General features: G+C 40.5%; 1 protein-coding gene across 1 annotated transcript in view; it reads right to left on the bottom strand.

Annotated features, from left to right (window-relative positions):
* galnt16 (UDP-N-acetyl-alpha-D-galactosamine:polypeptide N-acetylgalactosaminyltransferase 16) overlaps positions 1-11,297 on the bottom strand; it is a 48,442-nt gene extending 37,145 nt beyond the window's left edge. Inside the window, exon 1 of the mRNA XM_074660475.1 lies at positions 10,901-11,297. Coding sequence (XP_074516576.1) covers positions 10,901-11,110 — 210 coding nt within the window. The 5' untranslated portion in view covers positions 11,111-11,297. The remainder of the gene's footprint in view (positions 1-10,900) is intronic.
* Positions 11,298-18,200: the final 6,903 nt, after the last annotated feature.

Below are 18,200 nucleotides of genomic sequence, written 5' to 3'. Positions count from 1 at the left end.
TTTAAATGTCATATTGACTATCTTGCAAAGAAATTTACATTCACACAGGGTTTTCTGTACAGGCTAAAGTCTTGTTTTTCCATGGCATCAAGAAAACACTCATTTGCTGGCCTTTTCTTGACTTTTGGTGATGCTATTTACAGGTTTGTCTCACCGTCCACCTTGTCCAAACTTGTCCCCCTGTATCACTCAGTCCTGAGGTATGTCACTAATTCTGGCTTCAGGGTCCACCATGGTAGGATGGTCATCCCTCACTCTGCGGAGGTCACAACATTGGTACATTTTCGTCTATAAGCTCATCTCTGGCAAGTTTGTATTTCTCCAGAACAGTTATAATCTTAGATCACATAAATGGCTTCAGTTTAAAGTGCCTTTTATCAGTACAGACGCTGGCAAAACAAGCCTGTTCCACTAATGGATCCTGGTCCTGGAATGATCTGCAGGCCAAGCCTAAACTAGAGACCCTTATCTCTTTAAATGATTTTAAACTTTGAGTAAAGGAAGTGGTCACTGCTAGCTGCTTCAATTAAATAACAAACACATGTGACACAAACATGCTGCCCTTTTCACTGTATGATGTAATGTATTTTGTTGTACCCATTGTTGCTGCAGTGATTCAATGATGTGTCTAGGTCTCACTTGTAAAAGAGGTTTTAATCTCAACGTGACTTCCTAGTTAAATAAAGGTTATGAGTACTTCCATTTCTTCTACTTTATACTTCTAATCCTCAACATTTCAAAGGCAAATATTGTACTTTTTACTCCACTACATATTTGATAACTTTAGTTACTAGTTACTTTGCAGATTCAGATAAATAATACGGATCATCAATCCGCCATCAATCATTGGAATAGCCGCCCTCTTTACATCCGTCAATCCTCTAACAAATCCTCATTCAAATACCATCTAAGAATACATGCAGTAATGTAAATGTAAATTTCTAATTTTGTTGAAGACAGTATTTCAGATGGGAAAACTTCACTGAATGTGAACAGGATGTAGTGTGTATATGAATGATAAGAAGTAATATATGTACAGACAGGTGTAAACAGGAATGTAGTAGAGAAGAAGTAAATATGTATATATATATGCACACAGTGGTGTAACAGATTGTAAAACAGCATGTAAAGTATATAAAGGTAAATAAAGTTAAGGTGACAAGTTAAGATGAAGCTGTCCCTGAGCCGATCACCTATCTTATCATATATCGATCAAAACCTGTTTATTAGCATCCTCCAAATAACCTTGGACAAGACACTAGACAGACTTTATCACTTCTATTCATTAAAGCAGATTTATCTTCTCTGAGAGGAACAAAGAGCACTAAGACGACAGAGTCCAGCTGTCAACTATTAAGCCTTCAAAGAAGATTAAGTGTTTGATGATTATATTTTACATGTTCAGCAGTTATGTGATTAGTTCCTCTCATCTTCACACTATTATCAACAGTAAACACAATTAAACGAGCCATTTCTTCCATCGCAGCCACATTAAAGAGGTTCTTACTGCTATTCATAGTTTAAGAGCTCTTCCCAAACCCGTGTACTTTATATCCCTCGGTAATCCGCAAGTATCATCATGGCTAAATATTAAAAGCTACAAAAAAAAATAACATGGTACTCGGAGGATAATAAGACAAAAATAACAGACGGCACTCGGAGGCTCGGCCCGCTGAATTAAATATGAGGCTCGTCTGGAAGATGAACACGTCTGCTGGCTCCTTCAAGCCGAATTAAAAGACAAATCACATACAAGTCCAATCTGGCTGATATAGGCTGCAGATGAAGCCCTGCTGCTGCGGCTCTGCTGAGTCCTATTCATGAACTATTCACACACTTATATATCACATAGTTACTGTATTAATGTGTGCAAGAAGACACTTTCATTAGCAAGTTTTTAAATGTTTTGTTTGGCAAACCAGATAAGACACAAACACATAAATAACATGACAAAATGTATAACACGTCACACCCTGAAGAAGGCTGTTTGTGCCGATATGCGTGGGTTGTAACCCATCTTAATATGTGCCGACACTGCTTATGTTTTTACTATTTCACAATGAAATAGCCATCTGATAAAAGACTTTTTAACCTTTTGCTAGAGGAGTCCCTTGGACCTTCCTTCTTTTGTGAACTTTTGTGTTCCCAACCAAAGAGCACCTTCATTACACTTATTTGAACATCCGATGACGCCAGACCTTTTCTCTTTTTTTGATTACATGTACAGTATATTGTATTTTATATGACCTCTTTAACTGACCTGCCAGTTGGTCAGTCATTACAAAGTCAAGCTGTGCAGCTAAATGTTGTTCAAACCTGCAAAACTATATTTCAAATTGTAGTGGAGATGATAGAGTTTCCAAAGATACAGAATATGTCGGACTGAACTTGGAGGAAATGTGTATAAAAAGAGGCACAAAACATTTAGAATATTTCCATTTTCTCTTTCTCCTCCCTATTGATGATGTGTCATTTCCATGTTTTTCCACCAATAGGCTTGCTCATTGATGGAGAACCACCCTCCCACTCTACTGATTAGTAAAACACAATATAGGTGTGCAAGCTACTGCTGAATGCTCATAGTGACCCTGATGAAGACCTATGTTGGTCGCAACGCGTTGGTCATTTTAAACAATTATTGCCATGTAAAATAAAGGCATTTTAATTTTGTTCAAACACTACAGTGTGCCTTGGATTATTTTTTAGGGAGACTTGCATTTTGTACTTTTTTGAGACCATATTCCACCCATGCAATGAGCCCTTCACAAGACTGAATATTTCCATTTTGAGTTTTGGTTTTAAATATTTCATTTCACTGTAAACTTAAACAAGACTTAAGGGAAAATAAAAGCAGAAAACTGGATGTTAAGGGGTTAAATTCAGCAACTTTCACTGTCTACTTTCATTCCATTAAACTTCAAGATAACTACCCGACAGTATTTACAGCTCTCCTCCTTGGACACATGCATTAATTATGATAACATGTAACAGTATATCACTCTAAAGAGGCCATTCTAAGATAAGATAAACAAGGTTAAGTTAAGGTCTGGCAACAATTTCCGTCCTATTTTGAGATTGAGTTCCCTTCAATTAACGCTTATTCTTTATTTTTTCAGCATTTATATATATTTTTTATTTTGATTTATTCATTAAGTGCCAATTTACTTTATTGAAGTGGTATTTCACTTACAGTTTTATTACCTGTTTTTATGTTTCTATGTTTATCTTATCTTGGAGTATTGAGTACTTTGTGACTGTACAATATACGTGAAAATCAATGAATAATATTTGAATAATAAACAAGGATAAGCTTAGATATGAGTACTTTCAGTACATTATGCTTATCATACTTTAATAAATGCAGGACTTTTCTGGAGTATGTTTACGTTGTGGTATTACTTTTACGTGTGTTAAAGTATCTGAATAATTCTTCCACCACTGTTTCTATTCTCTAAACTAGTGGACATAAAGACTTCATGCCAAATAAAGATATATTTACAAGATTGTTAAGCATTAAAAGGAGACTTGAATCAAAGCTTACATGACACAAAGGGATGATGTGTTTGCGGCCCACAAAGTTACCACGGCAATGCTCCTCCCGTAATGGAAAATATAGCTAATCCTTGTTCAAACACGAGTGTTACGGCACATTTAACCCAATTCTCTTGTTAAATATAGTCACGTATTGAATCAAAAAATTGTTGCCAGATTAGTCCGAAAAAAGCTTGAGCAATAAAACCAACAGCCACAGCCGGATCTAAAGACATGTACTGACTTAATGTCAAACAACAGATATAAAACATAATGTTGTATAACCTTTACATTAAGTTTTGTCGTAGAAAACCCCACGGGAGGATTACAACAAACTGATTAGCAGGATGTGCATCTGTGGTCAGATGTTTACAACATGTCCAGCTGATGTTGAGCCATGACAGCAGATGTGCAGGTCAGAGAAACAGCTGATTACTGTGAATGACACCAGTGTTCAGTGTTCACACTCTGTTACTGTTACTGTAGAAAGAGACTGAAGAGTGGTGCTGGGAAATCAGAGCACTCAACGCAGGAAATGAGGGAGAAAAGTGGAGCCAGTGCAAACAGATCTCACATGATGATGTCATTAGTGAATCAAATGCTGCTAATGAACGGGGAGAGACGAGAGACGGAGAGAGAGAGAGATGGGGAGAAAGTGGGGGAGAGGGAATGACATACTGTAATGAATGAAAAAGAAACACAAAGAGAGAAGGGAGGGACAAAAACAATAAAAGAAAGAAAAAAGGAAGTAATGATGGAAGAAAGACAGAAAAGAAAATAATGAAGGAAGGAAGGGACAAAGGAGGGAACGTGAGAAAGAAATAAGGAGGGAGGACAGACGGGAAAAAGAAGGAAAATAATGAGACAGAATTATAAAAGAAGGAAAGAAAATGAGGAGACGGAGAAGAGTCAGTGGACAGAAGAAAAAAATAGAAGGGGAAAAAAAGGATAGAAATAGAGGGAAGGGCGGAACGATAGAGGATAAAATAAAGACAAAAAGGAAGGAAGGAATAAAGGAGGGGAGGAAGATGGAAATACAAGGGGAAAGAAAGAAAGAAATAGGAAAGGAGAAGGTAAGAAGAAAGAAAGACTAGGCAGAAGGGAAAGAACAAATAAATGGAGGAGGGAAAGAAAGAAAAGAGATGAATTAATGGAAAAAGAAGGGATGGAAATAAATAAAGATGAGGACAGAAGGAAAAAGGAGAGCAGAATGAGAGAAGGACAGAATTATAGAAAAAAGAAAGAAAGAAAGAAAGAAAGGTCAGACGGATTAAGGAAAGACTTTTGATGTCATTAAATTAAACATCTCACTTAAAAAACACCAGTTCAAGAAAAACTAGGAAAAAATAAACCTACACAGCTAAAATCAGCCTCATTCACCCGTTTACATTCACACCTTCACTCAACCATTCACTGCTATTTCCCACATACACAACAAGAGAGAGAAACAAACAAACAAACAAACAACGCGAGAAGGGTAGACAGAAGGAAAAGAATGAAGAAGAAGAAAGAAAGGGGGAAAAGATGGATAAAATAGGGAAGGACAGATGGGTAATAGGATGGCATAAAGGAGGAAGAGGCAAAATGGAAAGAAAGAAACTAAGAGGGACAGGCAGAGGGAAAGAAGAACGAAAGAGAGAACAGAAAGAACGAATGAAGGAAGGACAGAATGTCAAAAGAAAGAAAACAAAGGATGGACGGAAGGAAGAAAAATAAATATAGAGGGATAATGGTGGAAAAAGTGAGGAGGACAGAAAAAGAACAAAGGTAGAAAGACAGAAGAATGAAAAAAAGGAAAGAAGAAATAAACAATGACGAACAGACAGGAAGAAAGAAAAATGAAAGACAGGACAGAGAAAAGAAAAATAAAAGAAGGAAGGACAGAAATATTAAAATATAAATACATATTATAAAGAAAGGAAGGATGTGAGAGGAAGATGGAAAGAATCAGTGAAGGACAGAATGACAAAGGTAAGAAAGAATGGATCAAAGAAAGAAAGGATAGAATGACAAAAGAAAAGAAGAAAGAAAGAAAGAAAACAAAGGAAAGGAGGATGGACAGAAGGAAAAAATAAATAAAAAAGGGGGAAAGGTAGAAAATGAGAGAAGGACAGAAGAAGATGAACGCAGGAAGAAAGAAAGGTAGGAAGTTGGAAAGACAACGAGGGACAGACAGAAAGAAGAACGAAAGAAAGAACAGGGAAAAAAAGAATGAAGGACAGAATGACAGAAGAAAGAAAGAAAGAAAGAAAGAAAACGAAGGAGAGGAGGATGGACAGATGGAAAAAAATAAATATAAAGGGGAAAACGGTAGAAAAAGAGAGAAGGACAGAAGAAGAACGAAGGAAGAAAGGTAGGAAGATGGAAAGACAACGAGGGACAGACAGAAAGAAAGAAGAACGAAAGAAAGGACAGAAAATAAAAATAAAGGAAGGACGAAAGGACAGAAATATGAAAGAAAGAACGAAAGACTAAAGGAAAGGAGAGAAAGACAGAAAGAATCAGGGGAGGACAGAATGACAAAAGTAAGAAAGATTAGGCAGAAAGATGAAAGAAAGAAAGGGAAGAATAGAAGAAAGGAAGAAAGAAAGAAAGCTGTGACATAAATAAAAGGAGCCCCGTAGAGAGCAGCTTCAGTCTCTCTCATGTCTTTGTGAACCAGCCTCCTCTCGTTGAACTGTTGGACTCTGTAGTGGCGAGCTGGCAGCCGGAGAGCTGCAGGTCAGATTACCAGAACAAATCTCAGTTTGGTGACGGAGGTGAACGACCCCGCTGAGCAAATCAAAGATTACAGGAGAAAGAAACTCTACTAGGAAACACTCCAATCCAACGAGACTTTCCTAGTAGAGCTTTTTTTTACTGTACCAGTTCAAAGGGCGATGTGATTAGAAGTCGTGTTTGTGGTTCAGCAGCACAGACTGGTTATTCAAATTGTTTCCATATTTGTTTGAGATCATATTCTGGCCTGCGTTCACACACTGATGACTGATGCCGACCGCGGCTTCCTCCAGAAGTGACTGCTTAAGTAGGCCTGCAGGCTTAACTGCCACAACAACGCTCCTCCACCGTTTGGCATTTGCCCTTGAATTATTAAACCCTGTGAACAGCGTTTTAATGAATCTGCTGCTGCCGCCGCCGGAGCGAAGCATCCTGACATGTTGGCACACATCCTCGGCCACAGCTGAGGCTGTTTTATTGGTCTAGTAAACAGTGGAAGAGGCTCAAGTGTGTTGTATCTCCACATAACTGTCCTCGCCTCCTAAAAGCACAGTTGGATGTTTAATTGATTTGTCAGCTTGATTATAGCAGCAAGTGGCTGCAGAGGGAGAACAGCTACTCAGCGAAGAATTGATTTAAAAATCTCATATCCTCATCGAATTTTAAATGGAGTTACTCTCACTTTAACATTCAATAAATCTCTCTGTCTCACTGATTCATATCAGGCTGAGAAGTTTAGTACACTGGATTCAAAAAGTAAAATAAGAAAAGGTTTATTATAGAGCTACAACAATCATTTGATTACTTGATTGCCAAACATACAGAACGATGATTCCAGCTTTTCTAATGTGAGGATTTGATGCTTTGTTTGTCATAAATGGCAATAAACGTATCATATATTTGAGTTTTGCACCAGTTGTTGAATAAAACAAACTACTGGAAGTAGAGGTTTCGTGATATACCGGTATTAAGGACGATAACTGATATTTAAAAATTAAATATTGTAGGGCTGTCAATCGATTAAAATAGTTAATTGCAAATTAATCACACATTTTTTATCTGTTCAAAGTGTACCTTAAAGGGAGATTTGTCAAGTATTTAATCCTCTTATCAACATGGGAGTGGGCAAATATGCTACTGTATGCAAATGTATGTATATATTTATTATTGTAAATCAATTAACAATACAAAACAATGACAAATATTGTCCAGAAACCCTCACAGGTACTGCATTTAGCATAAACAATATGCTTAAATCATAACATGGCAAATTCAAGCCCAACAGGCAACAACAGCTGTCTTGAGGTCAGTGATCAAGGGACCCCTTTGAAAATGGCCATGCCAGATTTTCCTCGCCAAAATTTAGACATTAAACAGACATTTTTCACTGTTTTCTGACATTTTATCGACACAACGATTAATAAATAGTGAAAATAATCATTAGTTGCATCCATAGTTTATTCTAAGGCTACAACTATCTATGAATTTCATTATTGGTTATTCTGTTAATGCAGTCAGATTAACATTTAGATGAAGAAAATGACAAAAAATGTAATCACAAGTTTCCAACGCAGAAAGTGACATCTTCATATCTCTTGTTTAGTTCAATAAAGTGTCCAAACCAGAACATATTAAATTACCAATCATATAAAACAGCAGAAAAGCTGCAAATCTTCACAATTGAGAAGCTGGAACTGCAAAAAAATCAATGTTTGCTTGTTAAATGACTCAAATTGTTAATGAATTGTCTGTCTATGGACAAATCAATTACCCTGCAGCAAAACAAGCGATGTGTGAACACATCACCTTGAGCTGCAGGTCTTTATAAGGACATTTTATAGACAAAACGATTAATTGATAATCGTTCGTTGCATCCCTAAGGCTCCAACTAACGAGTAATTTCATTAATGGCTATTCTGTTAATGCACTCACATTACTATTTAGATCATTTAGTCAAGAAAATGTTGGAAAATGTGGAAAAATGCAGGAATGACCTCTTCATATTGCTTATTTTGTTCAATCAAGTGTCCAAACCTAGAACGTATTCAACTACCAATCATATAAAACAGCAGAAAAACAGCAAATCCTCACATTGGAGAAGCTGAAACCACAAAAAAACTTAAATTTTTGCTTGATGCCTGACTTAAATCACTGTTGATCTATGGACACATTACCCTGCAACACCATAAAACTGTCAAAAACATGTGAAAAATGCCAATCTCAAGTTCCCAAAGCACCAAGTGACATCATTATATTGCTTGTTTTGTTTGATCAAGTGTCCCTAACTCAAACATATTCAGTTACCAATGATATAAAACAGCAGAGAAGCAGCAAATCCGCATATCTGAGAAGATGGAACCACAAAAAAAACTAAGTTTTTTGCTTGATGCATGACTTAAATCACTGTTGATCTATAGACAAATGAATAACCCTGCAGCACCAGAGTCCTCCTCACTTCACCCCTTGTTAAAGGACTAAAAGCACAAGCTACAGGTCTTGTATCTCTGCATCAGAAACCCTGCAGCCAGGTAGACCAGATCCCCTAATCTGAGCTGGCCTACACCCAGCAGTCACATAGTTCAGACTGTCTACAGACATGTGTTGCAACCTGGAGAGTTTATTACTGCCAGCAAAGCCTGACAACCAGCACACCTCGAGTTACCAGAGGTTGTTTCCATTCCACTACTCCACCCTGACGTAGGCAGGCAACAACAGGCGGATACAGACCTGAGCTGACAGAAACAGGCCTTTAATGACACACTGGAGGGCAGAGGAGGAGGATTGAGCAAGGAAGGAAGGATGCCTCCACTCCTCTCCACTCCTCTTGTGAAAAGCCCTCACATGTGCGCTCCAAGATAGGTCAGCATAATGTGGTTTACGCACGACGCACGTACAGGACTTATGGAAAGCCTCTTACGTGTGCTCGATGTTGACACGGGCACAGAACGGCAGCAAAACACCGACAAGCATAAAAAAAACAGGCAGCCTGTAGGATGATGGTGTAGGATGATGGTGTAGGATGATGGTGTAGGTCCTACACCATCATCCTATACACCATCATCCTACACCATCATCCTCCATCATCCTACATCATCATCCTACACCATCATCCTATACCATCATCCTATACCATCATCCTATACCATCATCCTACACCATCATCCTACACCATCATCCTACACCATCATCCTTTACCATCATCCTACACCATCATCCTATACCATCATCCTACACCATCATCCTATACCATCATCCTATACACCATCATCCTACACCATCATCCTATACACCATCATCCTACACCATCATCCTATACCATCATCCTATACCATCATCCTACACCATCATCCTACACCATCATCCTATACCATCATCCTACACCATCATCCTATACCATCATCCTACACCATCATCCTACACCATCATCCTTTACCATCATCCTACACCATCATCCTACACTAGCATCCTACACCATCATCCTATACACCATCATCCTATACACCATCATCCAACATCATCATCCTACACACCATCATCCCATACCACCATCCTACACCATCATCCTATACACCATCATCCTACACCATCATCCTACACACCATCATCCCATACCACCATCCTACACCATCATCCTACACCATCATCCTATACACCATCATCCTATACACCATCATCCTACACCATCATCCTACACCATCATCCTACATCCTATACACCATCATCCTACATCATCATCCTACACCATCATCCTATACACCATCATCCTACATCATCATCCTACACCATCATCCTATACACCATCATCCTACAGTGTAGGATGCTACACTGTAGGATGATGGTAAAGGCTGTATGGTGTAGGATGATGGTGTATAGGATGTAGGATGATGATGTAGGATGATGATGTAGGATGATGGTGTATAGGATGTAGGATGATGGTGTAAGATGATGATGTAGGATGATGGTGTATAGGATGTAGGATGATGGTGTAAGATGATGATGTAGGATGATGGTGTATAGGATGATGGTGTAGGATGATGATGTAAGATGATGGTGTATAGGATGATGGTGTAGGATGATGATGTAAGATGATGGTGTATAGGATGATGGTGTAGGATGATGGAGGATGATGGTGTAGGATGATGGTGTATAGAATGATGGTGTATAGGATGATGGTAAAGGATGATGGTGTATAGGATGATGGTGTATAGGATGATGGTGTATAGGATGATGGTGTAGGATGATGGTGTAGGATGATGGAGGATGATGGTGTAGGATGATGGTGTATAGGATGATGGTAAAGGCTGTATGGCTGAACAGAGAGGGAGGTTGGAGACGCCATACGTGTCTGTGAAAGCAATCCTGCTATGACACCCAGCTGTGCACCACCACCACCATCACACACATGCACACATGCACATCACACACACACACACACACACACACACACACACACACACACACACACACACACACTCATGCACATCACACACACGCATGCACATCAACATGCACATCACACACACACATGCACATCAACATGCAGCACACACTCTCCTGCAGCTCTCTCTCTCTGTCTCTCTCTCTCTCTCTCTCTCTCTCTCTCTCTCTCTCTCTCTCTCTCTCTCTCTGTCTCTCTCCCTCTCAGACTCACTATGAGCGGTATGGTCCGGTCGTCCCGGTGGATCTCGAGCCGTCCCGGTCCCTTCAGCCCCCCGTGGCTCCCCCTGCCCCCGCCTCGGGTCTGCGCTGCGGATGACGCCGGAGATGACTGCGGCTTGTTGTCCTGCCACAGGTAATAAAAGGTGCCTAGGATCCACGCGACGGTCAGAATGGCGATGGCGTTGGCCCGTATCCTGCGCATGCTGAGCCCATATGGAGGGCTCCGGAGGCGAGCCCGGCGTCTGGTCTGGTCTGGTTCCCCCCCAGGTCCGTCTGTCAGAGAGGCAGAAGGTGCAGCCTAAACCATCCAACGGTGATGCGATGAGAAGCAGCAGCAGCAGACAGACAGACAGCCTCTCTGTGTCTCCTCTCAGCTCTCAGCCTCTTCTGCTGCTGGAGCCTCTCTCTCTCTCTCTCTCTCTCTCTCTCTCTCTCTCTCTCTGCTGGGATTTGCGCACTGACAGAGAGCCAAGGTCCTAGCGCCGTCATATCATCCCTCTATACACACACACACACACACACACACACACACACACGCACACCCTCTCTCAAACACACACACACACACACACACACACACACACTCTCTCTCTCTCTCTCTCTCCTACACACACTCTCACACACTCACACACACACACACACACGTTCACGCACTCTCTCACACACGCACACGCACACACACGCGCGCACTCTCTCTCACACACACACACACACACACACACACACACTCTGATAAGAACAAAAGGCATCACAGATTTCCATCGATGGAGCGGCAGCTCTGTGTAATTAATTATAATATTTAAGTACTTTATTTACTTTCATTATCTTTGTACAATAAATATTCACACACACAGTAGACTTTCTTTGATTACAGGTTTTTGTTCAAAAGGAAGCACAGAGTTATGCAATATTGACTTCTCTTAAAAGTCGGCTCCTTTAGCTACAGTAAATGTTTTTCCCCACACACACACACACACACACACACACACACACACACACCTCATCCATCCACTGGCTACAACTAGGAGATGATGTCCAATCTGCATCCAGCAGCTCAGGTCCTGGTTTCAGCCTCTATAGGAGCAGATCATGGAGCGGATGGATCAGATGATGATGATGATGTGACACATTTCTCCTCTTCCGTTCATGTGAACCTCTGATGCTGATGATCTCTCTGCGTGTCACTGATGGTTGGTTTTAGTTACAGGAACATCACCTCTTTCCCTTTAAAACACAAAGCCCTTCCTCTTGTCTAAGTCTCCTTGTGTAATGTCTGCATTAGAAGCAGTGGTGAGGAGTAACTACATCTACTCACTAATCTACTTAACAACACTGTTGAGCTACTTATACTTTGAGCACTTCAATTTTCTGATACTTTACTACATTTAAGATGGAAATATGGTATTTTTTTGCTCTACACACTTTCATACAACACATATCAGTTCATAAAGGATGATGCATTGTTACAGATTAAAGTACATAAAGCAGTTAAATTAGCTCCATTGTTCTTACGTGTTATTGCAATACTAATAACCAATAACTAAACATCTTTAATTCTATTTTACTGTATTTTTTTTATTTCTTTTATCTAGTTTAAATTAGAGTAGTTGGTATGTATATAGAGATTTGTTAATACAGTTTTCTTTTTGTACTTACCTCGTGTCGTTTGTGTGAGTGATGCACGTTTTTGTGATGTATGTAAATTCCTGCTGTAACACCTTGATTTCCCTTCGGAGATCAATAAAGTCTATCTATCTATCTATCCATCTATCTATCTATCTATACTGTAAACCACCAGAAAAAGAGGAGGGTATACCGTATACTCTCCACTACACCACTGCTAATAATGGTCCAATATTAGTACTGTATATGCACATGAAGGAATAATTTCACTTTTTGTTGCCCATATTTCTGTAATTTTATTTAACACATTTGTGAATGCAGGACTTTAAACTTTAGGATCTGAGTGTTTCTTCCAGCATTGATTAAAAGTCAACTTGACACTTTACAGCTTCTTCAGCTGTTTCATATTTGGAGTTGCTCTTTAGAGGTTCAGTTTGACCCGTAATGAGAAATAGTGAGAATTGTTATGTTCTGTTACAATAAAGTAGAAGAACTGATGGAAAACAGAGTTTAGGGCTGCAACTAAATTATATTTAATTATTGTTTAATCTGAATATTTTCTCAATTAATCCAGTAATCATTTGGTTTATAAATCAGAAAGTAGTGAAACATGTCCATCACAGTCTATAAGGTGATGCCTTCAGGTGTCTTATTGTGATATACAACAAAGCAAAAGCAACAAAGCATCACTTTGGAAAGTTTTAGGATTTTTTTTGTTTTTAAAAAATGACTTAATCGATCATCAAAATTGTAGATTTTCCATCATAGAGAGGCGAAGTCCCGTTCGAGGCGAAGTCCCGCTGAAGTCCCGCTGAAGTCCCGTGGACCATCATAAGACCTTATTTCGGAAAAAAATATGAACGGTAGTCAACGGCAAGAGATAAATATTTTTTGATCTCGTTTGAATTGCGGCATGACTTCGCCTCTCTATTGTTGAATCAATTAATGAACTAATTGTTGCAGCTCTAAAACAGCTGCATTTAAGTTCCCATATATACCCTTTGGGTATGTGGGACTTGTTGTTTTTTAAAGGGACGGATCATATTTCCCACTTAACTGAAGTAGAATTCATGCACACAGTTTTAGTTTTATTTGCCCAGTCTTTTTTTCTTTTCCACCTCATTACACTTGAAGTGAAAGGAATTTTATTTGTGGTGCTCAACGTTTTCAGAAATTACATTTAAAAAATCAACGGCTGCATCTCTTTCCAGAAACAGCGTCTCTCTGGCTTCACTGTGAACACTTTTAATAGGGACTATTCCTTCTGTATGAAGTAGTTTCAATGGAAAATTAAATTAAAACCTGGACTAATGAAACTAAAACAACCTGCAGTAGATACCTCAAAATGTATTCATTTCATTGAGCTGACCCTTTAATTTCTCCCATGCCGCTCCCCCCGCAGCGAGAATCTGCAACCTATTTATCCTCCCGGTATAAGACGACTCATTATTCTGCCTATGCATTTTAAATTACACATTTAAATTAAGAGCCTGCAGCTCACAGCGAGCATGTTAAGCAGCTGAATTGATCACAAAGGCAAAAGAACAGTAGCGTCATGAATATTCAACTCCTCCTGAGTTAATTCTGGATCTGCACAGATGACCTCTGCGACTATGACTTATTCAGTGTACGAATAAATCAGAGGCGTTAAAAAAATGTCAGAATACATTAGACTGAGAGGACCCCAACCCCTCCTCTCCAGAAAATCCATAACGGCCTTTAAACGGCTGCACAGAGCGGAGCAGTAACACCCAGAGGCACCGCAGAGCTGAGGAGGCTGAAATATTCTCATCCTATAAGAAACATAAAAACAGCCCTCAGCATGAGCTCATCCAGCTCCACCTAACAGCTATGTCCTCTGCGTGTGTGTGTGTGTGTGTGTGTGTGTGTGTGTGAGGGAGAGGCGTCTGGGCCCACCACCACCACAACATCAGGAAATGCCAAGTTCTCCCTCATCACCAGAAAACATAAAGGAACCAGAGTCCAGAGTCAGCGGGGGAGCAGCAACACGGAGAACAATGAAATCAATAAGTGCAGCTGGATTCTGTTATGTCATTCATCTGTGATCCATTTATAAGCCATTATTGCAAAGTTCAACTTCTTTATTGTCGTGTGCACAACAAGTACAGAGAAGCAGTCGCTGGCAATGAAATCTCAAGCTCCCTCTAACGCGTCACGCCCCTTAGCGTCACGCCCGATAGCGTCACTTTAGATTTAGGCATCAAATCCACTTAGTTAGGTTTAGGAAAAAACAACATGGTTGGGCTTAAAACTACTACGTTTGCAAAGTGAAAATTAAACTGAACTGTTGTGAACACGGGACACGAACGAACTGCGGATTGCAACGTGAAAGTGAAACTTAACGCAAAGGACACAAACAGCGGTCAGTGTGTATCTCTTCGCTCTTTGAACGCACTTTCCCTCAGCGTTTACTGTTGCCGCAGATACTGTAGGTTTACATTATAGTTAATGGAACACCCAGTGCGTCTCATACTAACGTTAAAGGGTACCCTGTGCGGCGGTATCACACGCTGACGGCGGTGACAAAGCCTCGGTATTTGACGTCCTGGGAATGACAACGGGCTGGCATTATGGGAAATGTAGGATCCAGTATTTTGGAGCTTAGGGACTAAGCATGTACTGTATGATTATTGAATGTTGCTGCAAAAAGGTTGAATCTATAAAGAAGCCTTTCCTCTTTGATTCTCACATACTACTAAACATTTAGCCAAAAGAAAGAAACAAAGAAAAGCAAAAGTGTGTACACTTGTAAGTAAGTGATTCAAATGTGGCTATGGGACAATGGATGTGAAATATGGAGCAATATATAAGACATGAGAATGCAGAACAAAATGTGAAAATGGAAAGTATAATAGGATCAAAACATATCCTCGGTTATAGATATATTATAGAGGTGATATGGTCACTCCTTAATAGAAAAAATAACCTTTACTGTTGATGTTTTATTGCTAAAAAATCCCTTTTATATTAAACTCCCCAATGTAGCTGCTAAATCATATTGATGTGACATGTTGTTGCTGTATTTCACCAGCTATCTTCAGGAATAAGAAGCAACAAAAAAGGCCCAGAAATGAAAGCAGCATCATCACTAATAATGTTGAAATGTTGCTGGTTTTACATCAAACAAATCAGTCTCTTATTTTACTGCCCACATACAGTATATAGATGTACTGTAGAAATGAAAGCGTCTAACGTGCTGCAGGCGGAGATCTGTCCGCTGTGTCTGCTGCCTCTCTGAAGCTGCACTCGGAGGTTAATCTCATTATACATGTAAGCTGCTATTCCCTCTCTCTCATCCCGTCATGGAGAGACATCCAGCCTGTGTATATAGAGAGGGAAGGTCACAGGGGTCAGAGCCACATCTGGCTCCGGGCTGGGAGATATTTGTCTTCATTCGTACGGACAGAGCCGCGCCTCTCGCGGCGCTGCTGTCACTGTTATCTTTGGGAAAAGACAGTGACGCCCCAAAGCACGGAGGAAAAGTCTCTGCACATCCCTGACACGGGGAAGGATAAAAGCACACGCAGCAGTCATGGCGAGGTGTTGGTACTGGCAGCTCTGTGGGGAATCCTGCTCACTCACAGATCCTGGACCTGGAGCCCCTAACTGGCTCGGTTATGTCAAGATCACTGGGAGCAGGAGAGGAAACCAGGGCTGCATGCAGCGTTTCCAGCTGCGTGTGTCAACAACGCCTCTCCTGAGACTCATGGAAAGACAAAGCGCCACATTCCCATGTCGGCCGTGGAAAAAAAAGGGAAAGTTAAATATACTGGGTGGGAACTGGGACTAAAACGTTGGCCTGTTATATCTCAAGTTTAATCCAAAGATCAGCACACTAATCACAACGAGCTGAACATACAGGAGATTCATTTACTTTCTTGAAGAAACTGACATATTTAACACAAATGGACTGAAAGAAGGCCCCACTCTATAACAAGTCACTGTCTATAAAGAGATGTAACTACTGTATTTATTAATGGAAAATAATCATTTATAAGTTATAAATCATAAGATCAACAATAAGAACAACTTTTGGGTTGCCAGATTGTAAAAATATTCTCTTAAACCGGGTTTAGTCCTTGGCACTTTTTAGTCCCTAGAACTACTTTTAAGGAACTAAAAGGTTCCTTCAGCCGTCTGTGTTTCCGTCTGTGTCTGAGATTCAAGTTGTGCTGCTGTCGATCATGATTTACGTCTTTGCCAAATGGGGTCATTGAGTCAACGCTGGAAAAGAGACGAGCAGCAGTAGCAGAGCGGTTTCTAAACGCCTGAAATGCCAGACTTAAAGTGGCAGTAGGCAGAATGTTTTTGGCATCATTGGGCAAATATTCCATAATAACCTTTCAGCATATTGTAATTCAAGTGTTCTGAGAGAAAACTAGACTGTACAATACAAGATGATTCTGAAAACATTTGAGGAAAGAAATAGGCATTATTGTAACATAATATTGATTCATATTTGATTAGCGCGGCCTAGTTTGACCGTTTGGTCGGAGTGCGCGAGTGATTGACAGCCGGCTCTCTTAGACAGCAGATGGAAAACAGACCTCAGATCAGTTCTTACTGCTTGTTTTCCTCCGGTCTGTGAAATCTTGCAGATGCCGTTAGGAGCACCGGAGGACACCGGAGGACACCGGAGGACACCGGAGGACACAGAGGCACATGATTTTTTTCAGGTTACCCGTTTCATGTACTACTGTCAGGATATAGCAACCATTTTACAAAAATAACTTTTTTTAATCATATTTGCTCCAATCTGGCCTACTTCAGCTTTAAAGATCGGAAATGGATTTTGCGAGCCATTGCGGAGATCGACAGCAAGCCCAACCCCGAAAGTTCAGGTACTTTCAGAAAGTACTACCCCCACGACCGAAGCCTTTTTTCTGGGGGGTAAAAGGTTCCTGGAAAATGTCCCCATTATTTAATTAAGACCCTGGTTCCTGCGGTCGAAATGCAAAGAGGTCCTCAAACTCTCAATCGAAACAGCGGGGGGAGGGCGTCACCTGAAGAGACCCAGGAGGAGAGGAAGCAGAAACACACTAAAACAACACGTCACTGTGTGTGTGTGTTTTCTGCAGACACTCCCACAGACCGTCACCAGCTTTTTAGTTCCGCTGACAATCACTGCCGGCATTTCAGAGAACTACTGTACGCCAAAACTGTGAATCCAGGAAGACACACAGACATCCCAGCATGCAAACACAAATGTGCACTTTGCTGCTTTCAAAAAGCCCAAAAACGACACACAGAGGACTCAGTATGCATGCTTACACACACACACACACACACACACACAGTCCTGTAAGCCTCTATGGAATTCCTCTATGATAATAGTGGAAACTCAGCCAGCGGCCTCGCGGCAGACACCAGTGATCATCGAGCTCTGTCTTGTACAAGTTCAGTCTTGTGTGTTGTGTGTGTGTGTGTGTGTGTTATGCAAACATCTAGTGTCAGAGAGGGCACACACACACACACACACACACACACACACACACACACAGACACACGCACAGCTGGAGGAATTTATCTGAGCTTCTGTCCTGATGTGGAGGGAGCAAGCGAGCGGCAGGTTTCCCATGCTGCCTCGCTGCAGACCAGAGGGGACTGTTAACAATAAGCAGCTTTAGTGAGTCTCTTTACATCGGACC

Source organism: Sebastes fasciatus, chromosome 15 (genome assembly GCF_043250625.1).
Source record: "Sebastes fasciatus isolate fSebFas1 chromosome 15, fSebFas1.pri, whole genome shotgun sequence".
NCBI classification, from domain to species: Eukaryota; Metazoa; Chordata; class Actinopteri; order Perciformes; family Sebastidae; genus Sebastes; species Sebastes fasciatus.
The sequence above is the reverse complement of the archived record's forward strand: the minus strand, read 5'-3'. Positions and strand labels throughout refer to the sequence as shown.